Genomic DNA, 25,066 nt, shown 5'->3' with positions numbered 1-25,066 from the left:
TTGTAAGAACCATTCGACTGGCCAAAGCTAGCAAAAGAGGCTGACATCTGGATCAGGGGTCCTCAAACTTTTTAAGCCGAGGGCCGGTCCACAATCCTTCAGACTGTTGAGGGGCCGGATTATCATTTGAAAAAAAAATACAAATAAATTCCAATGCACACTGCACATGTCTTATTTGTAGTGCAAAAACAACAACAACAAGAAGAAGAACAATGAAAGAACAATACAATATTTAAAAATAAAAACAATTTTAACCAACATACATTTATCAGGATTTCAATGGGAAGTGTGGTCCTGCTTCTGGCTAATGAGATAGTCAAGTTAATTAAGATTGTTGTTGTTGTTGTGTGCCTTCAAGTCATTTCAGATTTTGGGTGAGCCTAAGTCTAAAATTTATTATTTATTTATTTATTTACTGCATTTATTTACTACATTTGTATCACACCCTTCTCACCCCAAAGGGGACTCAGAGTGGCTTACAAATTATATGTACATACAATATATTATATTATTAGCATAGCACAATATTAGCATTATATATTACTATATTGAACTATACCACTATATTGTAATATTATTAGTAATATTATATGTAATATAGAATATATAATTAATATTATTATATGGTATTATTATTAGTGTTATATTGTATTTCATTATAATATTATTATCAATATTATATGTATATACAATATATTATATTATAAAACTGAGGGCGGGGGCCAGGTAAATGACCTCGGAGGGCCGCATCCGGCCCCTGGGCCTTAGTTTGGGGACCCCTGATCTGGATAGCAAAATCTGTGAATATTTATTTGAAAAAGGATTGTTTTCCTATACCTCTAAAGCAGTTCTAAGAACTCTATTGGAAAAAAAATTAGGTTCTGCTATGTAGAACAACTATTTGCCAGCCCACAAACTTCATCTATATAAATAAAAATGTAATGTACATTTTTCCCATGGAGTAAACAACAAAACCACTGAACCAAATCAAACCAAATTTGGCCACAAAAAACATAGTCATCCAATCTATGTCTTTCAATCAAATAAACCTAGAAATATAAAGTCCAATTTTTTAAAAAATGCCAAAAACACAAAGGTGGGGTAGGATGAGGAAGAGCCATTCTCCCCCTGGCTGCCAGTCAGAAGGGTGGGCCCCGCCCCGCCCCCTTTAGGCTCCACCCACTTCATGTCATAGCAACCCCCTCAGCCACAATGGCACTTGGGGGACAGGCAGGGTTCACTTAGGCCTCTTCCACACTGCCTATAAAATACAGATTATCTGATTTAAACTGGATTATATGGCAGTGTAGACTCAAGGCCCTTCCACACAGCTATATAACCCAGAATACCAAGGCAGATAATCCACAGTATCTGCTTTGAATTTGAGTTCAGTGTGGATTTTATACAGCTGTATAGAAGGGGCCTCATATAATCCAGTTCAAAACAGATAATATAAGCTTATAAATATAATATATAAAATTACTGTGGTAAAATAAAACAGAACAATATAATCTCTAAAATCAGGACAGTAAATAAAGAACAACACAATGAAAACGGGAATTCCAGACAGGAAATAATCAGGGCCAGCTAACACCTCCCAACAAAGAATTCCCCCAGGGAGGAGGGAGAGAAATACTCTGTATTTTCAAAGTCATTATTATTATTATTATTATTATTATTATTATTATTATTGTTGTCATTATTATTCTGCTGTGAACCATGAAAATGAACACAATCTGGCTCCCAAGTATTTAAAAACTCTAAAATCAGAACAGTAAATAAAGAACAACACTCTGAAAACAGGGGAATTCCAGATAGGAAACAATCAGGGCCAGCTAACACCTCCCAAGAAAGGATTCCCCCAGGGAGGAAGCAGCCAGGCTTTGAAGCTAAAAGGCCATTAAATCCTAATCATTCTGGCTAATTGCAGCATTCATACTTACTTCCAACAGACAAGATTTCTTTCTCCCACCCTGGACATTATTCCACAGGGATATAAATCCCACTTGCCTGGCTTCCTACCTTGGGGAATCCATTGTTGGCCAGCATGAATACCACTGAATAGCTTTGCATCATCAAAACCTGGCAAATCCTCTCGTTTCAGAGGGCCACAGCCTTTCTTTTTGAGTGTGTGCGCTAAAGCACTGCATATGGGTACTTCTTCATCTACACAGACAGTAGAAGAACAGAAAACATTGCAAAGAACAACACTCTGAAAACAGGGGAATTCCATACATGAAACAATCAGGGCCAGCTAACACCTCCCAACAAAAGATTCCCTCAGGGAGGAAGCAGCCAGGCTTTGAAGCTGAAATCAAACATGTTTGATTAACATGTTAACCATTCTGGCTAATTGTAGCATTCATACTTGCCTCCAACAGACAAAAAAAAAACCAATCTCACAAAATGCCATAATTTTTAGAAATAATTTTGGTGGAGTAAATATTGTATTTACTATACCAAAAGAAAATACTACAGTAGAGTCTCACTAATCCAAGCCTCACTTATCCAAGCCTCTGGATAATCCAAGCCATTTTTGTAGTCAATGTTTTCAATATATCATGCTATTTTGGTGCTAAATTCGTAAATATAGTAATTACAACATAACATTACTGCGTACTGAACTACTTTTTCTGTCAAATTTGTTATAAAACATGATGTTTTGGTGCTTAACTTGTAAAATCATAACTTAATTTGATGTTTAATAGGCTTTTCCTTAATCCCTCCTTATTATCCAAGCTATTCGCTTATCCAAGCTTCTGCCAGCCCGTTTAGCTTGGATTAGTGAGACTCTACTGTAATATTCAACTTTTTTATTCTTTGGGGGAAAATGTGCAAAAACATTTTCCCAAAAATGTTCAAGTTTTCCCTTGAGCCTTCACATTTTTAGCCAAAACACAAAGAATTATTTACTCTCTGAATTGCTGCCATTATAAAAGTTTCCATCCCCCTACTTCACAGTCTTGGCAGCCACTGATGAAGGCAATGAGACCTCTTAACATAGCTCATAAGGTTACTTCCAAGAGGAGGATCACTCCTCAAGGGAAAGATATTTTCAGCAACATCACTATGGTGATAGTAGCATTTGCTCCAGCCTTTGGTTAGCCAAGGACACTGAATCTTCTAAAAATGTCAGCTTATTTATTGCAAGTCTTAGTACAGCAGAACACCTGACCTTGGTAGAGACAAGCAAAAGCTATTTTCAACACATCTCACCCAATTTGAAAGCTTCTAGAGCTGGAACACTATATGTCATATGTTATATTTTAATGAATAACAGCAGTGTATCTTACAATGGAGATGACAGTTTTGGGGGTCTAGGGGAGAAAAGAAGAAGCGGACCCAGCTCCATCTTGCATAGGCCCAGAAGTAGGTGAAACACCTTCCATCCATCCATCCATCCCAGCTGACACTGCCCTGGCCTCAGAGAGAGAGAGAGCGCAGAAGAGAAAGAGAGGAAGAAGGTGACATAGGGCAATTCCTAAGCACAGAACCAGATAAAAGACCCTCTCTCCATCCCAACTGCCACTGCCATGGAATCACAAGGAAAGAAGGAGAGGCAGGCATAGCTCCACCATGCCTAGGTCCAGAAGCAGATGAAATGCCCTCCCTCCATTCTAACTGCCACTATCCTGACTTTCAGGTAGAGAGACAAAAGCACAACTCTACCTTTCCTATGCCCAGGAGCAGATAAAGGACCCTCCCTTCATCCCAATCATGACTGCCATGGCTTCAGAAGAAAAGAAGAAGCAGGCACAGCTCAATCATATCTAGGTCTGGAATCAGATGAAGGGCCATACTCTGGCTGTGGAGGGAGGGAGGAATAGGCAGTATCTGCTGAATTTAATTCCCTCCCATACAGTCATTCCCTTTTCCTTGTGTGTGGTGTCTTATTTAGACTGTAAGTCTAAGGACAGGGAACTGTCAACTTAACAATGTGGAAACCACTTTGAAAACCTTTCTGGTTGAAGAGTAGGATAGACATACTCTAAATTAGGGATTGCCGAACTAAGGCCTGTGGGCTCAATGTGACCTATCCAAAAGCTGAGTTTCCACTTATAGAAATTTCCAGGAAAAAAAATCTTTTTTTTTTTCAAAAATTTTTTGCAACAAAAAGGTGTCTGGAAACTCAAGAGCTTCCAAAAAGGCTGAAAGCCACATTTTGTTCACCCTTACTTTACAGTGACACACATGAGAAATCATAAAAGTTTAGTAGAGGATTTGACTACCAGCTATATTCTGAATACATGTAACACATAATATTGTATATGCACACAAACCAAAGACTGCAGCTCTGCTCAGTAAGTGCAGGATAACATTATGTATCTCTATGTTAAATGTATGTGGATATCTAAGTAGTTTTCTGTAGAAGCAGATGGAACATAAGTAATGCCATCATTTTAAAAAATCAGAAATATCTGCAATTCTGTTGCCACATTGAAAATATCCATGTTTACTATTATAACAGGGCTGAAATGCTTGCTGGAATGGGAAACATATCATGAATAAGAATAGCTTTTGTTTTAGGTTCCAAACTGTTTACACATTTACAACACGCACCACTACCACTACCCCCACCCCTCCCCACTGGCCCCGGCTTAAGTAACTCACTATAATAGTTAATTGTTTTTTGTTTGTTTTTTTGCAGGAGAATGTAGGCACTGAGGCCCCATTTACACTGCCATTTAAATCATCTGCTTTGAACTGGATGATTCAGTATAGATTCAGCCTGAAATTCAGTATGGTATAGTGGTTTGAGTAGTGGACTAAGACTGTAGGAATACAGGGTTCAAATCCCCGTTCAGTTATGGAAATCCAGTGAGGGATATTGGGTAAATCATACTCCTGAACCCTCAGAAAAGATAACAGCAACCAAGTGGATAAAACTTGCTAAGAAAACCCTGTAATAAGGTTGCCTTAAGTCAGAAATTACTTGAAGACATGGAGAACCAGTGTAGCACAGTACTTTAAGGGTTCAAATCCTTGCTTAGACATGGAGACCCACCAGTCAAACTCTCTCAGCCTCAAAGAAAGGCAATGGCAAACCTTGTCTGAACAAATCGTACCAAGATAATTTCACTGATAGGATTGCCCTAAACTGGAAATGGCTTGAAGGCAAATAACAATGGTTAAAATTATAAAATAAATGTGATTGCGGTCTCAAAAATCAACCCTAGCACAGGGAATCTTAAGTAGGACAAAACAGGTCAATAAGAATTTGGACTGCAACTGAGCAGTCATATTGTTTATTTTAATAAAAAAAATAGAATCAGACAACTGTCCCTGTTAGATTCTTACATGATAAGAATCTATAAAATCATTTCTGTTTGTGTCGGGTTCCAGCAAACTCAACATGCTTGTGTAATAATTTTATCATCATCATTATTATCATCATCATATTTAATTATATCCCACCTTTCTACCCATGGGGACTCAAGGCAGCTAACATCTATCCACACTTTACAGTTTAAAAAGAGCAATACAAAAGTTAAATAGTAACAGCATGGTAAAAGAATAAAATTGAGTAAATACACTAAAATGGCCTTTAAAACTCATATCCTCTCCAATCCCACCTAACCTCCTCAACAGGGCTATCATTTTTAATAAGTTAAACTTGTCTATCACAACACATACATACGCATATATTGATTCATAACAATAGCCATAATAACAAAAGAGAAACCATAAAATGTGTCATACCAAGTAATGAAAATGAAAACTTCTAAACAGTTCAGGCACCAATGCTATAAATAGGGCTCAATTGTCAGCACGTGAAAAGATCCAGTGCGTCTCATGGATCTAAGTCACACCCACAGAAGAGATAGTATCTGACAGAGCTAAAAATGACAAGCTACCTCAGCCGATAAACTACTTTATATGTGGACGTACAACTGGAAAGAGTGTGGATTGTTCCAGTTGGTGAACTGGACTCTTCCTACTGAAGAAATAAAGCAGCAGATTATCAACATTATTTCAGCAATGGAGGGAGTAGTTATACGGCACTGGGTGGAAACTCCAGTACGTTATCAGGAATATTTTACTAACAAAGATTTGGAAGCATGCAAGTTAAACCATTCTCTCTACGCCTTGCCAGGCCCAGCAGTGGCTGTACAGACAAAGGATGTGGGTGAAGTGGAAACAGAACAGCACAGTACAAATGAAGAAAAACCCAAATTTCAAGTCTTACTAGATGTTGTGCAGTTCCGTCCTGAAGATGTTATCATTCAAACCTTTGAAGGCTGGCTGCTGATCAAAGCTCAGCATGGACCCAGGATGGATGAACATGGCTTTATAGCCAGAAGCTTTACTAGACAATACAAATTGCCTGATGGAGTTGAAACAAAAGATCTGACTGCTATCTTCTGCCACGATGGCATTTTGGTTATTGAAACCAAGGCATTTGGCAGGATATGAACTGTAGACGTTTTGTTATGGGTGAGACAACATTGTTTCTACTTTAACTAGAACAGTCGTGAACTGTGGTGATATGCATGCAGAGCTGTATTCACAATGAAGATAAAGGCAAGCTTTTGCATATTTTACTTAGTGTGTTGAACTTGATTGTTTTGATGTCAAAGACAATACTTGTTCCTGTGAACTGAATGCACCCACACATTCATAACAAAACAATCTGACAAAGCAGAGAGAATCCTGTAAAACATGGATGTAGAAGAATGTGTGAAAGGAAGGTTCTATATATGGGAAAGGGTGGAAATAGAAGGTTGCATTCAAAATTTTACATCGCTTGAATTCAAGAGACAAAGGATGAAGGCTGCTTTTCACTGATGTGTAATACTGAATTGTGAAACTGTTGTATTTATCAGCATTACAACTGATCGAAATAAGTCCTTTAAGCGCAAATAAACCAAGAGGTGGAACTCCTACTTCTGAAGAACAAGACAAGGCATTTTAAAAACTAAAATTTATGACTTTTCAGTCCCAGATAAATTAGTATATTGCATAGCAGTATGTAAGGATATTTTTTTATAAGTACTGTATGTAACAACTGATCTTCAAAGTGGCCTTTTATTCTCCCAACAATGATTTGCTACATGTGGTATTCAAAATATTTCAGCAGTCTTCTTTTGGGAAAAGAACAGCTGTTTAAGTTAGGATGTCTCCTTTCACATCTTGTTAAGATAACTGTAAGCATGACTGCAGAGCTATGTATAGTAAAGGAATTCAGAGGAGAAGGAGCCAAACTAAATACAGGCTCTTGTTGCCATTTGGACACATTAAAAGAAAGAATGTGACTGTAATAAATGTATTCGCATGACTAAATGATGATCAAAATGTTTTTTAAAAGCATGACCTTCATCTAAATACAGGAACTCTCTTTTCAAAGAGAAGTCTTTAACTTGTTCATATTTTTTGTTTTACTCTAACTATATGATGCAGGTTAAGAATACTGATGTAAAAATGTCAGAATCAAAGTATTATTTCCTCAACGACTGTTGTTGCTGTCAGATGGTATATTGAGAAGCATGTGAAGTGAAAAAGACTGCCCAAAATGAAATCCCTAAACTTATATTTCTTCATCTTACAGATGAGAAATATTGGCCCTTATCTACACATGCTGTAAAATCCAGAATGATGTAGCTTATGGGGGTGGATGGGGTGGACAAAACGCAAGCCCCTAATGGGTGCTGCAACACATCCACATGGAAAACATGCAATAAAAAACTCAGGAGAAAGTCCAAAATTGGTGATAAATAAACTGCAGCTGATCAGTATATGGTCGTTGCAGAGCAGAAATTTGGGAGGAACATGTGCAGCACTCATGTAAACAGCATCACCATTTGAAAATTCAGATAAAGGAACCAGATATGGTGCTTTCAGGAAGGTAAAAAAAAAACACCTTTTTCCTCCCTTCCCAAGAAGAAATCACTTTCCATCTCTTGTATTTGAGTAGGAAGATGATGATTCCCATCTGATGGGCTGATGCAGTTCAGCACATTTCTCCAAACGGGGTAAGAAAACAAAATATGTCATTCTGTTGGATCGATTTAGCACAAAGGGAGCTTTGTGAATGCTGCAGTAGCTTTTTCACTGTCCCGGGGTGCATGTGGAAACTCTCTAGGGTGGAACTGAATTTCTTTAATCCACATTCAGATTTTGATTATGTGGCTATGTAGAAGCAGCCATTGTGACAGATGCCAATTTCAAGTATGCTTGGTATGGATAATACGGGGATGTTGGGCCGAATTGTCATCTGTTATCCATATCTACCCACCCAGTTTTCTATACCTACAGCAGACTATCACCTTATTTGTCATGTATATATTGGAGATTGATCAAGCTTACAGTAAACTCAAACACACATGGTCATTCTATATGCATACTTATCCGAGTAAAGATGCACACAGACTACCAAAACTACTGCTACTTACAATAATACAACTGGTAGAGAAAGGATTGATGTCTCTTTCTCTTTCTGCTATCTTTTCATCTTTAAATTTCTTTCAAACCGGTTTTGCTCTCTAGAAAGTAGCACTGGCACCTTTACAAACATAAACATGTGCACTATATACTGTATCAATACCCTCTATATCAACAGATTAAAAGTGGTTAAGAAAATGATATTTAGAAACATAATTTTAATTCTTGATTTTTTTACTAAGGGCAATATAGCCACACATAAGAAAAATCAAATATCCAATAAGACTTTTATTATTAGTAAGTTATGAGTAATGCTATTTTATTGACCAAAAAGTACTCATTTTCTGATGGTGACAGTTCTACTGACATTTTTATTCTAGTTCTTTTTTTTTACTCCTATTCATATCATTAATTTCATAATTATACATTAAACATATATATTAGAATGATGACATGGAAATGTTTTGTGAAATATTTGCCAATGGAATTCCAAGAATTCCAAGAGAAAAAGAACATGTCTGAAACATTTCTGAAATTAATTTAGTTGATGAACAACATGAAAATAGATAAATAGATAAATACTGTTCCTGAACTGAATTTGAGTTATGTATGTCATCTAACTGTATAACAATAAATGACTTAAGGCAAGACTGGAAACATTTATATACTGTGAATTGTGTGTTTCTTTTGGGTCTACATTCTTTCTAGGCCATGAATACAAACAAATATTCTCATAAAAACTTCAAAGCAGATGTTATGTAGCAATATCAAAGTGTGGTATCCCTGCAATCACAAAAACTGCTGCTAATGGTTCTAAGATTATATCCTCAACTGATACAAAGCAATTTGAAAATGTTTTCTTTTGAAGACACAATATGGAAACTTCTAAAGAATCATAATGCTCCCCATCCAAGGATTGTCACCCTGCAACTGCCAACAACTTTTCAAACAAAGAAAACCTTCATGTTTAGCAGTAAAAATAGATAATGGAACCCCTCCCCAAAAATAAACTTTGCAAGACATATTTTCACTTCAGAGGGAAGCAGAAGGCATTTAAACAAATCGAAGATTCACGAACCATGTGTAACCAAGAAGTGGGGCTGTCTGCTCTCTTCTGTATGGAAGGGAGTCCACTACCGTCTGTTATTCTCCTGAACTTCCTTTCTCAAGAGATAATGCCTTTTTGCCTCAGAGGCTGAGGCAGGAAAACAACAGAAGCAGGGACAGTGACACCCCAAATGGGGTTTTCTAGTGTTCGTATGGGGATCAGAACCAATGGTTATGATGATGATTTTGATGATTTAGCATAAGGTAATACAGGCAGTCCCCGAGTTACAAACATCTGAAGTGAAATAAATCTATCCCCAGGAAGGGAAATTCACTCCTGACAGAGTTATCATGGGGGAAAAGTGTTTCCACTGAAACTTTCTCACCTATCCTTGTTTCCACAACAAGCCATTTTTTTCAAAATCCAATCAACACAGGGACAGAAAGTGAGGTGAAATTTTCTGAACAGGGGCACAAACAGCAAAGCAAATGCCACAAGGTGCTAACCCTTCCTTATGCTATCCAAAGGTATGTACATTTGGATTGAGTTACACTTAAAAATGTACCTTTTCTGACTTACAAACAAATTCATCTTAAGAACAAACCTACAGAACCTACCTGTTCATATCTTGGGGACTACCTGTACTTGAAAAAACCCAACTTATCTTTTTTAGCTCTTTCTCCTAACAGATAGATTGACTCTATCAGAAATTTAGGACTTTATCACACAAAGATGGAAACAGTACAGCACATTAGCAGAACTATAACTTTTGGTGATGGTCCTTATCAGACAATGTAATGTAATATAACAACAACAACAACAACTTTATTTTTATACCCTACCTCCATCTCCCTGCAGGGACTCGGGGAGGTTAACATGGGGTCAAGCCCAAATTTCCACAATAAACAAGATAAAACACATTCACAACGAATACAAACATCATCAACATTTAAAATTACACAGATTAAACCACAATTTTAACCAATAATGTAATAGTAAATAAAACCGCTGAATAAGAACAATATAGCGATTAAAATAGTAAAAGACTGGGCAGTGGTGCGAGGAGTGCATAATTGAAGTCTGATGAGGTACAGTAGATAAAAGTGCTGTAGTATAATAGGAGAATTCAGGGTGGGATAAATGAAGAGAGTTATTACCAAATAAGGACAAAAAAACAACAACAATACATCAGGCCTGGTAATAATCAGTACTGAGGTGATTCTTGTGATCAGTTATTGAAGGCACACTGGAAGACCTAGGTTTTTAAGTCTTTCTTAAAGGCTACCAGGGTGGGTGCCTGCCTGATCTCCCTGGGGAGGGAGTTCCAGAGCCGAGGGGCCACCACAGAGAAGGCCCACAAACCATGCTTGTGATGGAGGTGGGAGCAAGAGGAGGGACTCCCCCGATGATCGAAGAGATCACACGGGTTCATAAGGAGAAACACAATCACGAAGGTAGAGTCCCAAACCGTTCAGTCTGCCACCTTCCCACAATAAAACCATCTGGGTTATGTTTCTAATCATGCCACCATCCTGGAACTTATCTCATGTGATGAATCCAAGCACTTCTTTGACATCATTCTCTGATCTCCCTTAGCTGGAATGTTTAAGTTTTTTAATCCAGCACTTTACAATTGCCCTGGCAGTGTGAAGCTGCACTTCTAGGTGTGCAGTGTAACTTCAGGTGAGCTAAAATTGCAAAGTGCCTACAAAAAACTAAACACACAAATGGAGAAGCAGCACAGTGGGAGGGTGGAGTTATGCCACACATCTAGAAGTGTGGCTGTCCACTGCTGAAACATTGCGGTAATGCAGCGCCAATGGCTATGCAGTGTCACCCCCATCATGCTGGTAAGTAGTTACTATCCTGTGTTGTTCAAACATTGCAAGATGGGGGTTCTTGTGCAATAATGTCCTTAATAAAACAATTTTTACACAAAACATAATTTTTATTTCATAGATTTATGACTTCAAACTGAATGATGACATATTTAATAATGGGATGTGAGGTGACCCAACACCTATTTATACATACACACAAGTCCTGGGATTGGTAAGTGTTGCCATATAAGAAATTCACATACTAAACTGATTGGCATGGAAAACAAACAGCCTTTTTGCATTTTATATATCCAAATCATTTGACCTAGAGCAAAGAAAAAAGAGATCTTATAAAAATGTATTACCTTGTAGCAATGTAGCAGTCTTCTGAAGTTAAACTACGTTTCTCCACTGTTTCATCAGGAAAACAATCAAATCTGTTGGAGAATGGGTTCACCAACATAAACATAATGCATTTTAAATGGAACTGTTAACGTTAATTAATACCTAATATTTAAAATCAACATTAGTCTTCCTCCAATCACCACTAGATTTGCTTTAAAACATATCATACATTCTTGTACACAGAAATTCGTTTAATAAAATATTTTTGAATCACTCAAAACTTATGAAAAACACACACATGCACACACCAAAATTCTCTTAACAACTGGGCCAGTTCATCTGCACACTATTCTATGAGATTTCAGAACCAAAATCTAGCAAAACTCCTGGACCAGATGATGAGGGAATACAAAGGGAATCTGGACAGAACCTAGCTAACCAAGTACAGGCAGTCTCCAAGTTATGAACAAGATAGGTTCTGTAGATTTGTTCTTAAGTTGAATTTGCATGTAAGTCAGAACAGGTACATTTTAAAAATTTAACTCCTGCCATATAGAGCCATATATGAGCTTTGGATAGCAAGGGAAGGGTTAATCCCTGTTCAGAAGATGTCACCTCACTTTCTGTCCCTGTGATAATTGGATTTTGAAAAAATATGGTTTGTTGTGGAAAAAATAATTGGTGTTAAAGCTTCAATGGAGACACAATTTCCCCATGATAACTCTTTCAGGAATGAATTTCCCTTCCTAGGGTAGATTTTTTCACTTCCTGTTAACACCCGTTCTTAACTATGCGTCATTTGTAAGTCGGATGTAAGGAATAGAGAAACCACTGAAGCAAAATGCATGAACAGTTGCAATGGTTACTGTTATTCTCAAATTTTGTATCCCATGGGGTCTTCTCTTTGGCAGATATGAGATTTTTCAGGTCCAGTGTTGCAGTTGAAGTTAGCAGAAGTCTCACTGCAGATAAAAATGCACTTTAGACTACACTTCATATGCCACATACCCAGACAGACCTGCTAAAGGAAACATAAACTGAGATAATGCTTCTGGAACACTGCCTAGACAGATCTAAAAGGCGCTAGAGTTTAATACAGTGGATAAACAGCATCAGCTCTAGTTTCTTAGATATGGTTACTGTGATTTTCTATGGGTGAGCAGATTACAACTGGTAGATGGCATATGTTCTATATCTCAAAATCTAGAGCTGATAAGGGAAAACTGGTGCAATTTTTGGAATCAGCGGGTCAAATATACCCTGGGCTAAAATTTAAGGCACCAAAATGTGTTTTGGCCAGTGTATCCAAGTTTGAAATAATACCTGCAGAACTCATATGGTTTCCAAGGTGATAGTTTTAACATTCTTTCAATGTTCTAAAACATGCTACTGGAACTAAACAACTCACCTTCCACAATGCACAGTGGGAACTGGAAAGATTTATAGTAAGAATTGGGAACTTCTGACTTTCCAGATGGTACTGAAACTTTAGCTTCTATTAGCTGTTGCCAACATAAGCCAACGATTAAAAAAAAGCTGAGTTACAGTTCAATCCCTTGCTTGCTATAGAATGAAAGCAAACTGAGGGTGCATACTGAAGATATACTTGCATATACCCTATTTCCCCGAAAATAAGACCTAACCAAAAAATAAGCACTATCCCCAAAATAAGCCCCAGTTAAGATAACCAGCCAGAGGATTCATTTAGTACTTTCATTTTAACACATAAGAGACATATTGAATTAAAAAAAAATAATATGTAATAATATATAATATTATTATTAATACTTAAAATAAATAATAATATCATTTATAATTAAGTATTTGTAAATACCCAAGTGGGTGCCTTTGGAGAAGAGGTCAATGCTTATGTAAATAGATGAATTATAGACTTATTGGGGAATGACCAATTGTACAGACGCAACACACAAATAATGTGCACACTTGATAATGAACACATGTGATTGTGTCTAATATGAATCGTTGTAATTCAATACATCATGTGTTGTAACGGACATACTTAATCACTGATATCTGTGTTGCTAATGAACTACGAGCAGGCTACATGGAAAAGAAGTGCTCATTTAAAGAGAGCTTTATTGCTGGAAATGAGAGATTGAGGTTAATGGCTCTGCAGGAAATGGAGTCACAAGAAATTTAGGTCAGAATTTGGGATCTGGAGAGTTATTATGATGTTCCAGAAGATGGCATGACTGTACATGAATAAATGTAGATTGTTGTGCAGGAATAAATGTAGATAAGTTTTACATGGCATCCCCTGAAAATAAGCCCTAATGCACCTTTTGGAGCAAAAATTAATACAAGTTCTGGTTTTATTTTTGAGGAAATACAGGTATTACCATCACCGTAATCAAAACATCTTTATTTGTTAAGACTCACAATCCCATCTTTAGACATTTCAGAGAGTACAAATGGAGCAGGTGGGTTTCAGATTCCTCTTACATTGACAGCCAAATTGTGCCTGATGCTAAGTGATCTCTTTAATTTGCATGGCACTTTCTAGAAATGCAGCTGCAAGAGAGCAAGCCAATAGGCACAGAACTGTGGTGAAAAGGAAGAAGGATTTTCTGATTTAATGAAAAATGTTGCTTCAGAATTGCTGTTAGCATTCAAAAGAATTGTCTATAAACGCCAACTCTTTCCGTTGCAGCAAGCCATACTTGGAAACAGCTGTGGCTGTTATTATCAAAGCAAAATTGAAATATAAGTAAAATAAAAAGAAATGCTAGAGATGAGAACTCTGATTCTTTCCTTGAACAAGAAAAACGTATTTCTACTTAAATATTTCCATCATCTCATAACCTTTTGACATGTAAAGAAAGATCTTGTGTCGCCCGTTTCCATATCAAGCACTTCTAATAATGTTACTGGGATCTTTCTTTACAAGGTTCATTTCAGATTTGAAAAAGACAGCAATTCTGACTGTATCCCTCATAAACAAGTCCTTTATATTTCAGATCCCTCATAACACTGTAAATCATGTTATTAAAAATCCTTTTTATCTCTGAAGTATTTTTCAAAACCACCCACTGCCCTCTAGTGATATTACATATTAGGACAACCTTTGAGTGCCCCGGTGTTTTGGCCTACAACTCCCAGAAATCCCAGCCAGTTTACCAGCTGTTAGGATTTCTGGGAGTAGAAGGCCAAAACATCTGGGGACCCACAGGTTGAGAACCACTGTATTAGGAGTTGTTGCTACCATTTTAATTAGGGAGAGAGTATTTTAAAACTTTCAAAACATAGCAGTGATAGATTGAAAGTCTACTCTGATTCTCCAGGAAGGAAGGAAGGAAGGAAGGAAGGAAGGAAGGAAGGAAGGAAGGAAGGAAGGAAGGAAGGAAGGAAGGAGAGAGGGAAGGAGGATGGAATAAGTTAGTTCAATTTCTTTGGAGGAAAAGCAGATTAGTAGCCACCCTGTGACTTGGGTGCTGCATGTAATTTTTGAGCTGGTCCTTTCCCTAACCAAAGGAGTGTCAAAATGGGCCTTTTTTTCTAGCATGTTGCTATTACAAGAAACATTTTCTTTAAGCAAGGAATCAGATTATAAACATATTATCCACTTACAGCTGTGATCCTTCAAATCTAGTTTTCTTGCATATTGCTAATATGGTATATCTACAGTTCTGCTTATCCCATGTCAGGACTGCATTGTTAATAGCTCTCTCCTGACCTCTAGTGACAAAGATAAATTTCAACAGAACAGGGTGAAATGCAGCAAAATCAACAACAGGTTGACAACAAAGCTCTCTATTAAGTCTGGGATTCAAACCCCCAAATGTACAAGGGATGTGAGTGAAGGCGGACTCAATAAAACTTGTTAGGAACAGTGAGCCCTCCACCTTGAAATAATCAGGCAAATATTAGATTATTATGATAATTAATTAATTAATTTCCTTTCAGGAAATTTACTAAATGATCATTATTTTGCTATTACTTTCATTGTACTCAGCTTTGTACCAGCTTCAGTTGTATTGTGATGATGGTGAATGCTTTAATACAACATATTTGGTGTTTTCATTGTTTTGTTAAAACATATTTGCCAACAGTCAGAATAAATAACCTGCACCGCCAATGTTCAACCCTTGCCACCTAAATAACAATACAAAGCTATCCAGGATGGAAGAGAAATTCTGTAAATCCAATCCAATCTGACATAATTCTCTCAGATAGTCCCAATCCAGGTCCATTAACTAGATCTGCCCAGGAACCTGCACAGCAGTGACATACCAACAAAGATTGGTATGTGGTTGAAGAAGTGGTAAAGTTGGACATGCAGGTGCTTAACCACACTGGCACCCTCTCAGGAGAGTCCAGAAAGGCAGGAAGTTATGTTGATCCACATCAACAAAACAGACATACAGTAATTGTTTTCATTTCTACCAGGAACAAGTTTCTTGTAAACTAAAGGATTTAATTGCTCATTGAAGCCCATCCCTACCAAAAAATACTTTACACAAGGAGAAAAATGTTTCTGTTGTTGTGTATTTTCAAGTTATTTATGACTTAAGATGACCCTAAGGTAAATATCATAGGGTTTTCTTGGCAAGATTTGTTCAGGGGTGTTTACCTTTGCCATTGTCTGTGGCTGACAGTGTGTGGCTGGAATAGCACCTAAAAAAATCAGTTTCACGCATCTACTGTGAGAATTCGAGATAAACTCAGAAGGAACAGGGAGGCCTGAATGGAAGGCAGATTATACCATTATCCCTTCTCATCAAAAAGTCCCAAAGCTTCAACTACTATACCACTGGGCAGGAGATACTTCATTTCACTCTTCCTTCCCCAACTTCAGACTCCACTGTTGACTCTAAACAAATAATTATTAGACCTAACCTGGGCGTCATCTACACTGATCATTTAATGCAGTTCGGAGGTAGCTTCAAACTTTGGCAGCCAAACAGCAAGCTCACAAAATAAAGCCCTTTGTGTGCATCAGTGCTCTGTAGTCTGTGGGCCATTCCACACAGCAATATAACCTAAAATATCAAGGCAGATAATCCACAATATCTGCTTTGAACTGGATTATCTGCGTGCACATTGCTATATAATCCAGTTCAATGAGGATTTTAAACAGCTGTGTGGAAGGGGCCTGTGTAATCACCATCCAGGCCTCTAACTGGTGCTAGGATTTCCTACGTAACCATCTGCACACAAAACTACTTTCTTCAGTACTGGTTCGGAACGACATTAAATGGTCTGATGGGGTCTGAGAAATAAACATATATTTATGCTGTTTTACTAGCCATAAGGCTAGAGATCAATGGCATAGAAGGGGATGTGGGAGTGATATACTCTCCTCTCTTTTATAGTCTTTATAGCAAATTTGTGCTGTAGGGGAAGATCAAAGTTTGGAATGTTACTCTTTAAAATGAACTTGTCATTTACTTATTACTAAATAATAATAATCATCATCATAATAATTTTATTTATACCCCGCCACCATCTCCCCACGGGGACTCGGGGCAGCTTACAACAAGAATATGACAACAGTATAGCATACAATGCACATAATCCACTAAAACAATGAGATTCAAAAACAATGCAATACAAGATAAAAACAACATTATAGTTACTTTAAAAACCAGAACATCGAATTGTTCTTCACAGCAGAGGGTGACCTAATACAAGTTGGTATTAGTTATTGCAGCCCTGAAAGGTAACCCATTACTGGTTCAGTTTGTTTCTGTTGCTAGTGCTTTTGGAAAATATAGAAAAAGGATATATACTTCCCCCAAGTGGCCATATCAGATGTTGCATGGTTACAATCCTAAGAAAAATACAAAGTGGGTTACAAAGCAAGGCTTCCCTGGGCCCTTCCAGACAGGCTTATATATCCCAGGATCTGATCCCAGGTATTCTGCTTTAAACTGGATTATATGAGTCCCCACTGCCAGATAATCTGGGATAAAAATAAAAGCAGGTATCAGATCCCAGGATATAGGACCTGTTTGGAAGGGCCTCCAGCTGCAATATAAGGCAGCCACCTATGTAAGTCTTTCTTCCCAACCGCTCCAATTACTCTGACTGAATGATTATAGATATTCAGTAATGGGTAACAGACACACAATCCCTTCCTATCCCACTAAAAAGTAATGAATTACAGCCCTGTTATTACAAACAACCCCCATTCCAGTTTATTACCACAAATAGAAGGCAAGTTAACCAAAATAACCCCTCAAAATTAGTTTAGTTTTGGTTAGGGTGAGATATGGCCAAAGTCTAGGTCTAAGGCCCCATCTACACTGCCATATAAAATCCAGATTATCTGCTTTGAACTGGGTTATATGGCAGTGTAGACTCATATAATCCAGTTCAAAGAAGATAATCTGGATTATCTGCTTTGATAATCTGGAGTATACGACAGTGTAGAAGGATCTTAAGACCACCACTAATGGTACCACACTAACAGTGATAACAGCAAAATCAAAGGAATGGTCTGGTTCCATTATAGTTTTCTCTAGGATATTAATAGATTGGCTGGGGAGGGAAGACGAAAGAGGTAGTGATGAAAAAAGGGAAAAGTGTTCAAGTGGAGATAGCAGGGCTCAATGGTTACTACGCTCAGGGGTTCTACACTGCCATTTAATCCACATTATCTGCTTTGAACTGATTTATATGTGTCTACACTGCCATATAATCCAATTAAAAGCAGATAACCTGGGTTTTATATGGCAGTGTAGAAGGGGATCCAGACAGTCAGACACAACCTAATAATCACAAGAAACACAAACCAGTGGTTCTCAAGCTGGGCCCCCCAGATGTTTTTGGCCTTCAACTCCCAGAAATCGTAACAGCTGGTAAACTGGCTGGGATTTCTGGGAGTTGTAGGCCAAAAACATCTGAGGACCCACTGCTATAGATTATGTCTCAGAAAATAATTGGAAAATTATCTCTTTGTACCTATATAACTATTATCAACCTCTTAGAAAATGTTGTCTTAAAGTCGAAACAGAAAACATTATTTGATTAATAATGAATTTGTATAAATGGGACAGAATTGTGGAATGTATCTAAGTGAAACCCCATGTTACATGTTTTCGTAAATCTATGTCCTGTATTTCTAAGCCGATAAAAAGATCAAAGAAGAAAAGCGCAGAAGCAGAGCACAAGTAAGGAATGGAGTCCAGATTCCATATAAAAATATTAGGCCAGAAGCAGGGTCAAAGTCTACGTCACTAGACCCATAATCTAGGTCACAATCTATGAAAGCAGTCAATAAAAGGGAGGAAGAGTTGTTAATACGAACAGCCCTCCTACTTCAAATAAGAGCAGTTCTCACACCATTGAAAAACAAGCTTTGAGGTCAGGGTTTATAAGTCTGTGAGAACTGGTCTATGGCTTACAGGAGGTGCATCTACACTGGAGAATTAATGCAGTTTGATCCTGCTTTAATTGCCATGCTCAATGCTATGGAATCCAACCAAGTCAATTTCAACAGGGAGAATGTGAGGTACTACAATTAGGCAATAATCGTAGGCTAGATGACACCTGAGTTGAAAACAGTACATAGGAAAGGGGTGTAGAAGTCTTAGTAGACCACAAGCTGAACATAAATCAACAGTGTGGTGCTAAAAAGGCCAATACAAAGCTAGGCTGCATCATGGGGTGATGGTGACAGGGGACAGGGAAAAGGCAGAACTACTTAATGCCTTCTTTGCCTTGGTCTTCTCACAAAAAGAAAGTCGTCTTCAACCTCAGCAACATGGAATGGACGAAGGATTAGGGGAAATCCAACCCCAAATAAGGAAACAAGTTGTCCAGGAACACCTGGCTGCTCTAAATGAATTCAAGTCCCCAGGGCCAGATCAACTACATTCAAGAGTATTGAAGGAACTAGCTGAAGTTATTTCAGAACCACTAGCAATCACTTTGAGAGCTCTTCGAGAACGGAAGAAGTCCCAGCAGATTGGAGGAGGGCGAATGTGGTCCCTATCTTCAAGAAGGGAAAAAAGAACGACCCAAACAATTACCGTCTGGTCAGCCTCACATAGATACCAGGCAAGATTCTGGAAAAGATCATAAAGGAAGTGGTCTGCAAATACTTAGAAACAAATGCAATCATTGCTAATAGTCAACACGGATTTACCAAAAATAAGTCATGCCAGACTAATCTGATCTCTTTTTTCGATAGAGTTACAAGCTGAGTCGATACAGGGAACGCTGTGGATGTAGCGTACCTAGAATTCAGTAAGGCCATCGACAAAGTCCCCCACGACCTTCTGGCAAACAAACTAGTAAAATGTGGGCTAGATAAAACTACAGTTAGGTGGATCTGTAATTGGCTAAGCGAACCAACCCAAAGGGTGCTCACCAATGCGTCTTCATCCCAGAAAGAAGTCACAAGTGGAGTGCCACAGGGTTCCTTCCTGGGCCCAGATTGGGAGAGATATGCTAACACTCCAGAAGACAGGAGCAGAATTCAAAACGATCTTAACAGACTAGAGAGATGGGCCGAAACTAACAAAATGAAGTTAAACAGGGACAAATGCAAGATACTCCACTTAGACCGAAAAAAATGGAATGCAAAGATACAGAATGGGGGATGCCTGGCTCAACAGCAGTACGTGTGGAAAAGACCGTGGGGTCCTCGTGGATAACAAATTAAACATGAGCCAACAATGTGCTACAGCAGCTAAAAAAGCCAATGGGATTTTGGCCTGCATCAATAGGAGTAAAGCGTCTATATCTAGGGAAGTCATGCTACCCCTCTATTCTGCCTAGGTCAGACCACAGCTGGAATACTGTGTCCAATTCTGGGCACCACAATTGAAGGGAGATGTTGACAAGCTGGAATGTGTCCAGAGGAGGGCAACTAAAATGATCAAGGGTCTGGAGAACAAGTGTTATGGTTGAGCCTTATGGCTCCGATACTGGGAGACGTGGTCGTAAGACTCCTCGGGAGTCAGACTCTCTTGAGGAGCGAGAAAGGAAACGGCTGCGGGACTTATTTGCAGAACCAACTGACGAAGACTCCTTTGAGGGTTTTACCGAGGGAATGGAGGAAGAGATGGTTAGCTCAGAGGAGGATGACATGGAATGGACTCGTGTAAGAGAGGATCTGGGTGCCACTGGCAATGATAGTATGGGAGGCGATTGGCAGGTTTCAGGATTAGACTCGTGGACAAGCTGGAGGGATGGAACAGGATCCACAGCTGGGGATGCTGTGGGGCGTAGTCAAAGGTGTTTTAGCTCTGATGAGGATGATGATGATGAGGCACCTGGAATTAGGGTAACAGCTGACAGCGATGAGGAGTTGTAACTGGCATAAAATGGGGTTTAGAATCCAGGGCTAATTGCGTTGGGCAAGGTAATCTGGACGAACGCTTGGGCTCTTGTTGGGAACTTCCTGAAGACGGGTGTGATTCGTTTGCTGAATACGTAAGTTACCAAGGACACTGGGCATAGACGGCGGGAGGAACTGTGTGGGCTTTTCTTGTGCAACTTGTGCTTAATCTTAATAGCTTGGACCTCCGTCGTCTTTTTGACGGACACTAATTGCCTACTCTGGACTGACTGACTGACTGACTGACTGACTACGACCTCGGACTATCCCTTCTGTGGCTATCGGTGGAACTGGTGAACTGAAGAACCTGGCTTTCGACCTCGGACCGGATTGAGACCCCGCTGACCGCTGCTGCCCTGATTGATGTGTTTGAACCCGGAGTTCGCTCGCTGCTCGGAGGAGTAACATCTTTGTTACTCAATCACAGCTTTTGGATAGCAGAGAGGAATCTGCTGCCAGTTATTTGTGTTTCTTTGAATCTTGTTTACCAGCTTTTGTTTGTTTATAGTGCCAGGCTGAAGTAAGCATTTTTGGTTTAACCCGGATTAAACTCCAGTTTAATCCGGTTTATCTTTTGAAACGTTTTTTCAGTTTCTTTTTCTCTAAAGGCAAGTGTTTGCCTAGCCCTTTGTCTTTTACGGGCGTTTTTGGTTCTGTAACTTTAATAAACTGTGTTGAATCTTATCTGGTGGCGTTCTGTCTGTGACAACAAGCCCTATGAGGAGCGGCTTAAAGAGCTGGGCATGTTTAGCATACAGAAGAGAAGGCTGAGAGGAGACATGATAGCCATGTATAAATATGTGAGGGGAAGTCATAGGGAGGAGGAAGCAAGCTTGTGTTCTGCTGCCCTGGAGACTAGGACGCGGAACAATGGCTTTAAACTACAGGAAAGAAGATTCCACCTGAACATCAGGAAGAACTTCCTAACTCTAAGAGCTGTTCAGCAGTGAAACTTTCTGCCCCGGAGTGTGGTGGAGGCTCCTTCTTTGGAGGCTCTTAAGCAGAGGCTGGATGGCCATCTGTCAGGGGTGCTTTGAATGCGATTTCCTGCTTCTTGGCAGGGGGTTGGACTGGATGGTCCATGAGGTCTCTTCCAACTCTATTATTCTATGATTTGGAATATAGTGTCTAGATCAGGGGTCCCCAAACTAAGGCCCGGGGGCCGGATGCGGCCCTCTGAGGTCATTTACCTGGCCCCCGCCCTCAGTTTTATAATATAATATATTGTATATACATATAATGTTGATAATAATATTATAATGTAATACAATATAACACTAATAATAATACCATATAATATTAATTATATATTCTATATTACATATAATATTACTAATAATATTACAGTATAGTGGTATAGTTCAATATAGTAATATATAATGCTAATATTGTGCTATGCTAATAATATAATATATTGTATGTACATATAATTTGTAAGCCACTCTGAGTCCCCTTTGGGGTGAGAAGGGTGTGATACGAATGTAGTAGATAAATGCAGTAAATAAATAATAAATAAATTTTAGACTTAGGCTCACCCAAAGTCTGAAATGACTTGAAGGCACACAACAACAACAACAACAACCCTAATTAACTTGACTATCTCATTGGCCAGAAGCAGGACCACACTTCCCATTGAAATCCTTATAAATGTATGTTGGTTAAAATTGTTTTTATTTTTAAATATTGTATTGTTCTTTCGTTGTTGTTGTTGTTGTTGTTGTTGTTGCTGCTGTTTTTGCACTACAAATAAGACATATGCAGTGTGCATCGGAATTTGATTGTATTTTTTTCAAATGATAATCCGGCCCCTCAACAGTCTGAAGGATTGTGGACCGGCCCTCGGTTTTAAAAGTTTGAGGACCCCCTGGTCTAGATTGTGGGAGGTAATAATACTGTACAGAGAAAAGTGACCAAAATGATCACATGTTTGGAAGCCAAGCCCTATGTGGAATGGCTTTAAAAACTGAGTATGTTTGTTTAGCCATGAAGAAAAGGTGGATAGGGGACATGATGATAGCCATGTTTAAATATTTGAAAATCCTAGAGGAGGAGCAATCTCTTTTCCTGTAATATGTACCCTTTGCTCTGAATCCTAGTCTTCAGGGCAGGAGAAAACCAGCCTGCTCCCTCTTCCTTATGACATTCTTTCACATATTTATACATGGCGGTATCTCCTCTCGCCCTTCTCTTCTACAAGCAAAAGATGCCTAGCTCTTTAAGCCACTCCTCTATTTGGCAACTGACTGTCAAAATTACCCACTTCCTTGCTTACTATAGAGCTTATGTCAGTCTTGTCAGAAAGCAGAGGAGACTGTCATGGGTTGAGGGCTGCATCAGCTCACATTTGGCCTCTCAGCCCACTCTCAAATTTGGAAAGAATTGTTAACCAAATTGGCCCATCACATTCCCAACACCTTGCCACATGTTCAAATGCCACTTTCTATTCCAGGAGGGGAAAAAAGAGCTGCCTGTCCCAAAATGTATGTGCTGCTTCAGGACTAATGTAAATGAGGACAAATGGACCAGTAAACTCCAGAAGGGATTGTGGACCACTTTGACTATTTTTGCAAATAAACCTGAACTCCTTCAAATGCTGGTGACTGGGGAACACAGAATAACATTGTGTGGCCATAGAAACTTCAAGGGATGACATGTGGCCCACAGGCTGTGTTTTTCCCATCCCTAAAGTAGAATTTGAGTGACAGCTTTGACTTAAGACTGTCACCTACAGTAAACCTCTTTGCTATATGCTGTTATTATTTGCCTTTTTGTTAACTTCGGCTTATGGTAATCCTATAAATGACAGAAGCCAGCATGGACTGAGAGTTGGACTATGATCCCGAGTTTGACTATAGTTTCAGTTCAATCAATTCACACATAGTATGAACTCCCACTTTTTCTACTGTCTTCCATTTTATCAAACATTACTTTTTTCCCCAACAAGTCACATGCAAGCTACAGGTCTTAAACAAGCTACAGCTTGGATGTCTAAATTACTCTTATCTCCTACACTTGCATAGGAACAATGACTATTTATCTCATTACATGTGTTAACCCACTCACCTATGCAAGATTATCTTTATAACTATCCAACCTTACATGACATCTTGAAGCACTTCTCCCTGCTTGTATTGTTTGTATTTCTGTTCCTTCTGGTCACACTTTACCATCCAAAATCGCTGCCCCGTAAGTAAAACTCATACTTGGATTGGACGTGTCTTTTCCATTACCTGGGCTCTTCCACACAGCTGTATAAAATCCACATTGAACTGAAGTGTGGCAGTGTGTACTCAGATAATCAAGTTCAAAGCAGATATTGTGGGTTACCTGTCTTGATATTCTGAGTTATATTGGCTGTGTGGAAGTATCAATGCCTCCAAGAGCTATAGCCAAGGGGGAGGGGGGGAGGGGTTCAACCCCACTGAAATTTTTCAGGTTTTTAAAAAAAACCTGGTTTACTCACAAATTTTAACTGATTAACCAAATCCCCATGAGTGTCCACTGAAGTTTATCTGTCTTGAATGTCCACTGCTCTGGTTCAGGCTGGTTAGCAGCCAGTTGCAACAAATCATTCTAACCAAGTGGCCATGAGTTCGAGGCCAGCCCGCGCCTGCTTCTGTCTCTGTCTCTGCTTTATGTTATGGCATTGAATGTTTGCCTTATATGTGTAATGTGATCCGCCCTGAGTCCCCTTCGGGGTGAGAAGGGTGGAATATAAATACTGTAAATAAATAAAATAAATAAATAATTTTATCAATGGAGCCTGATTTATTTTGCGTTATAGAAGTACTCTTCATGATGTGCTAAAAAGTCCCCCTCACCAAAATTTTCTAGATATGGCCCTGATGCCCACCAAACCCTTTCAGTATTTTCTGTTTGTCATGGGAGTTCTGTGTGCCAAGTTTGGTTCAATTCCATCATTGGTGGTGTTCAGAATACTCTTTGATTGTTGGTGAACTATAAATCCCAGCAACTACAACGGAGTTTGCCCATGCCTGAGATATTTACATTGCGATTCCTAACAGTAGCAAAATGAAGTACAGTAGAGTCTCACTTATCCAACACTCGCTTATCCAAGGTTCTGGATTATCCAAGGCATTTTTGTAGTCAATGTTTTCAATTCATTGTGATATTTTGGAGCTAAATTCGTAAATACAGTAATTGCTG

At 38.8% G+C, this 25,066-nt stretch overlaps 2 protein-coding genes across 5 annotated transcripts in view; one reads left to right on the top strand and one right to left on the bottom strand.

Moving 5' to 3' along the window:
* Window positions 1-25,066, bottom strand: part of arl15 (ADP ribosylation factor like GTPase 15) — a 260,537-nt gene that overhangs the window by 235,055 nt on the left and 416 nt on the right. For 3 of the 4 annotated variants that reach the window (XM_062972409.1, XM_062972410.1, XM_062972411.1), the window contains exon 2: window positions 11,613-11,684. In XM_062972409.1, the coding sequence (XP_062828479.1) occupies window positions 11,613-11,684 (72 nt within the window). Of the gene's footprint in view, window positions 1-11,612; window positions 11,685-25,066 lie in introns of those variants that run through there. The other variant, XM_062972413.1, reaches the window with a different exon arrangement.
* hspb3 (heat shock protein family B (small) member 3) lies at window positions 4,291-9,042 on the top strand. Its single transcript, XM_003216187.4, has one exon. The coding sequence runs from the start codon at window positions 5,878-5,880 to the stop codon at window positions 6,412-6,414; it is 537 nt and encodes a 178-aa protein (XP_003216235.1). The 5' UTR covers window positions 4,291-5,877; the 3' UTR covers window positions 6,415-9,042.

The sequence above is a fragment of the Anolis carolinensis genome, chromosome 2 (genome assembly GCF_035594765.1).
Source record: "Anolis carolinensis isolate JA03-04 chromosome 2, rAnoCar3.1.pri, whole genome shotgun sequence".
Classification (NCBI taxonomy): domain Eukaryota; kingdom Metazoa; phylum Chordata; class Lepidosauria; order Squamata; family Dactyloidae; genus Anolis; species Anolis carolinensis.
The sequence above is the reverse complement of the archived record's forward strand: the minus strand, read 5'-3'. Positions and strand labels throughout refer to the sequence as shown.

Coding starts and splice junctions, on each gene's coding strand:
- hspb3 (XM_003216187.4), top strand. CDS start 5,878: ATGTGGACGTACAACTGGAAAGAGTGTGGATTGTTCCAGTTGGTGAAC.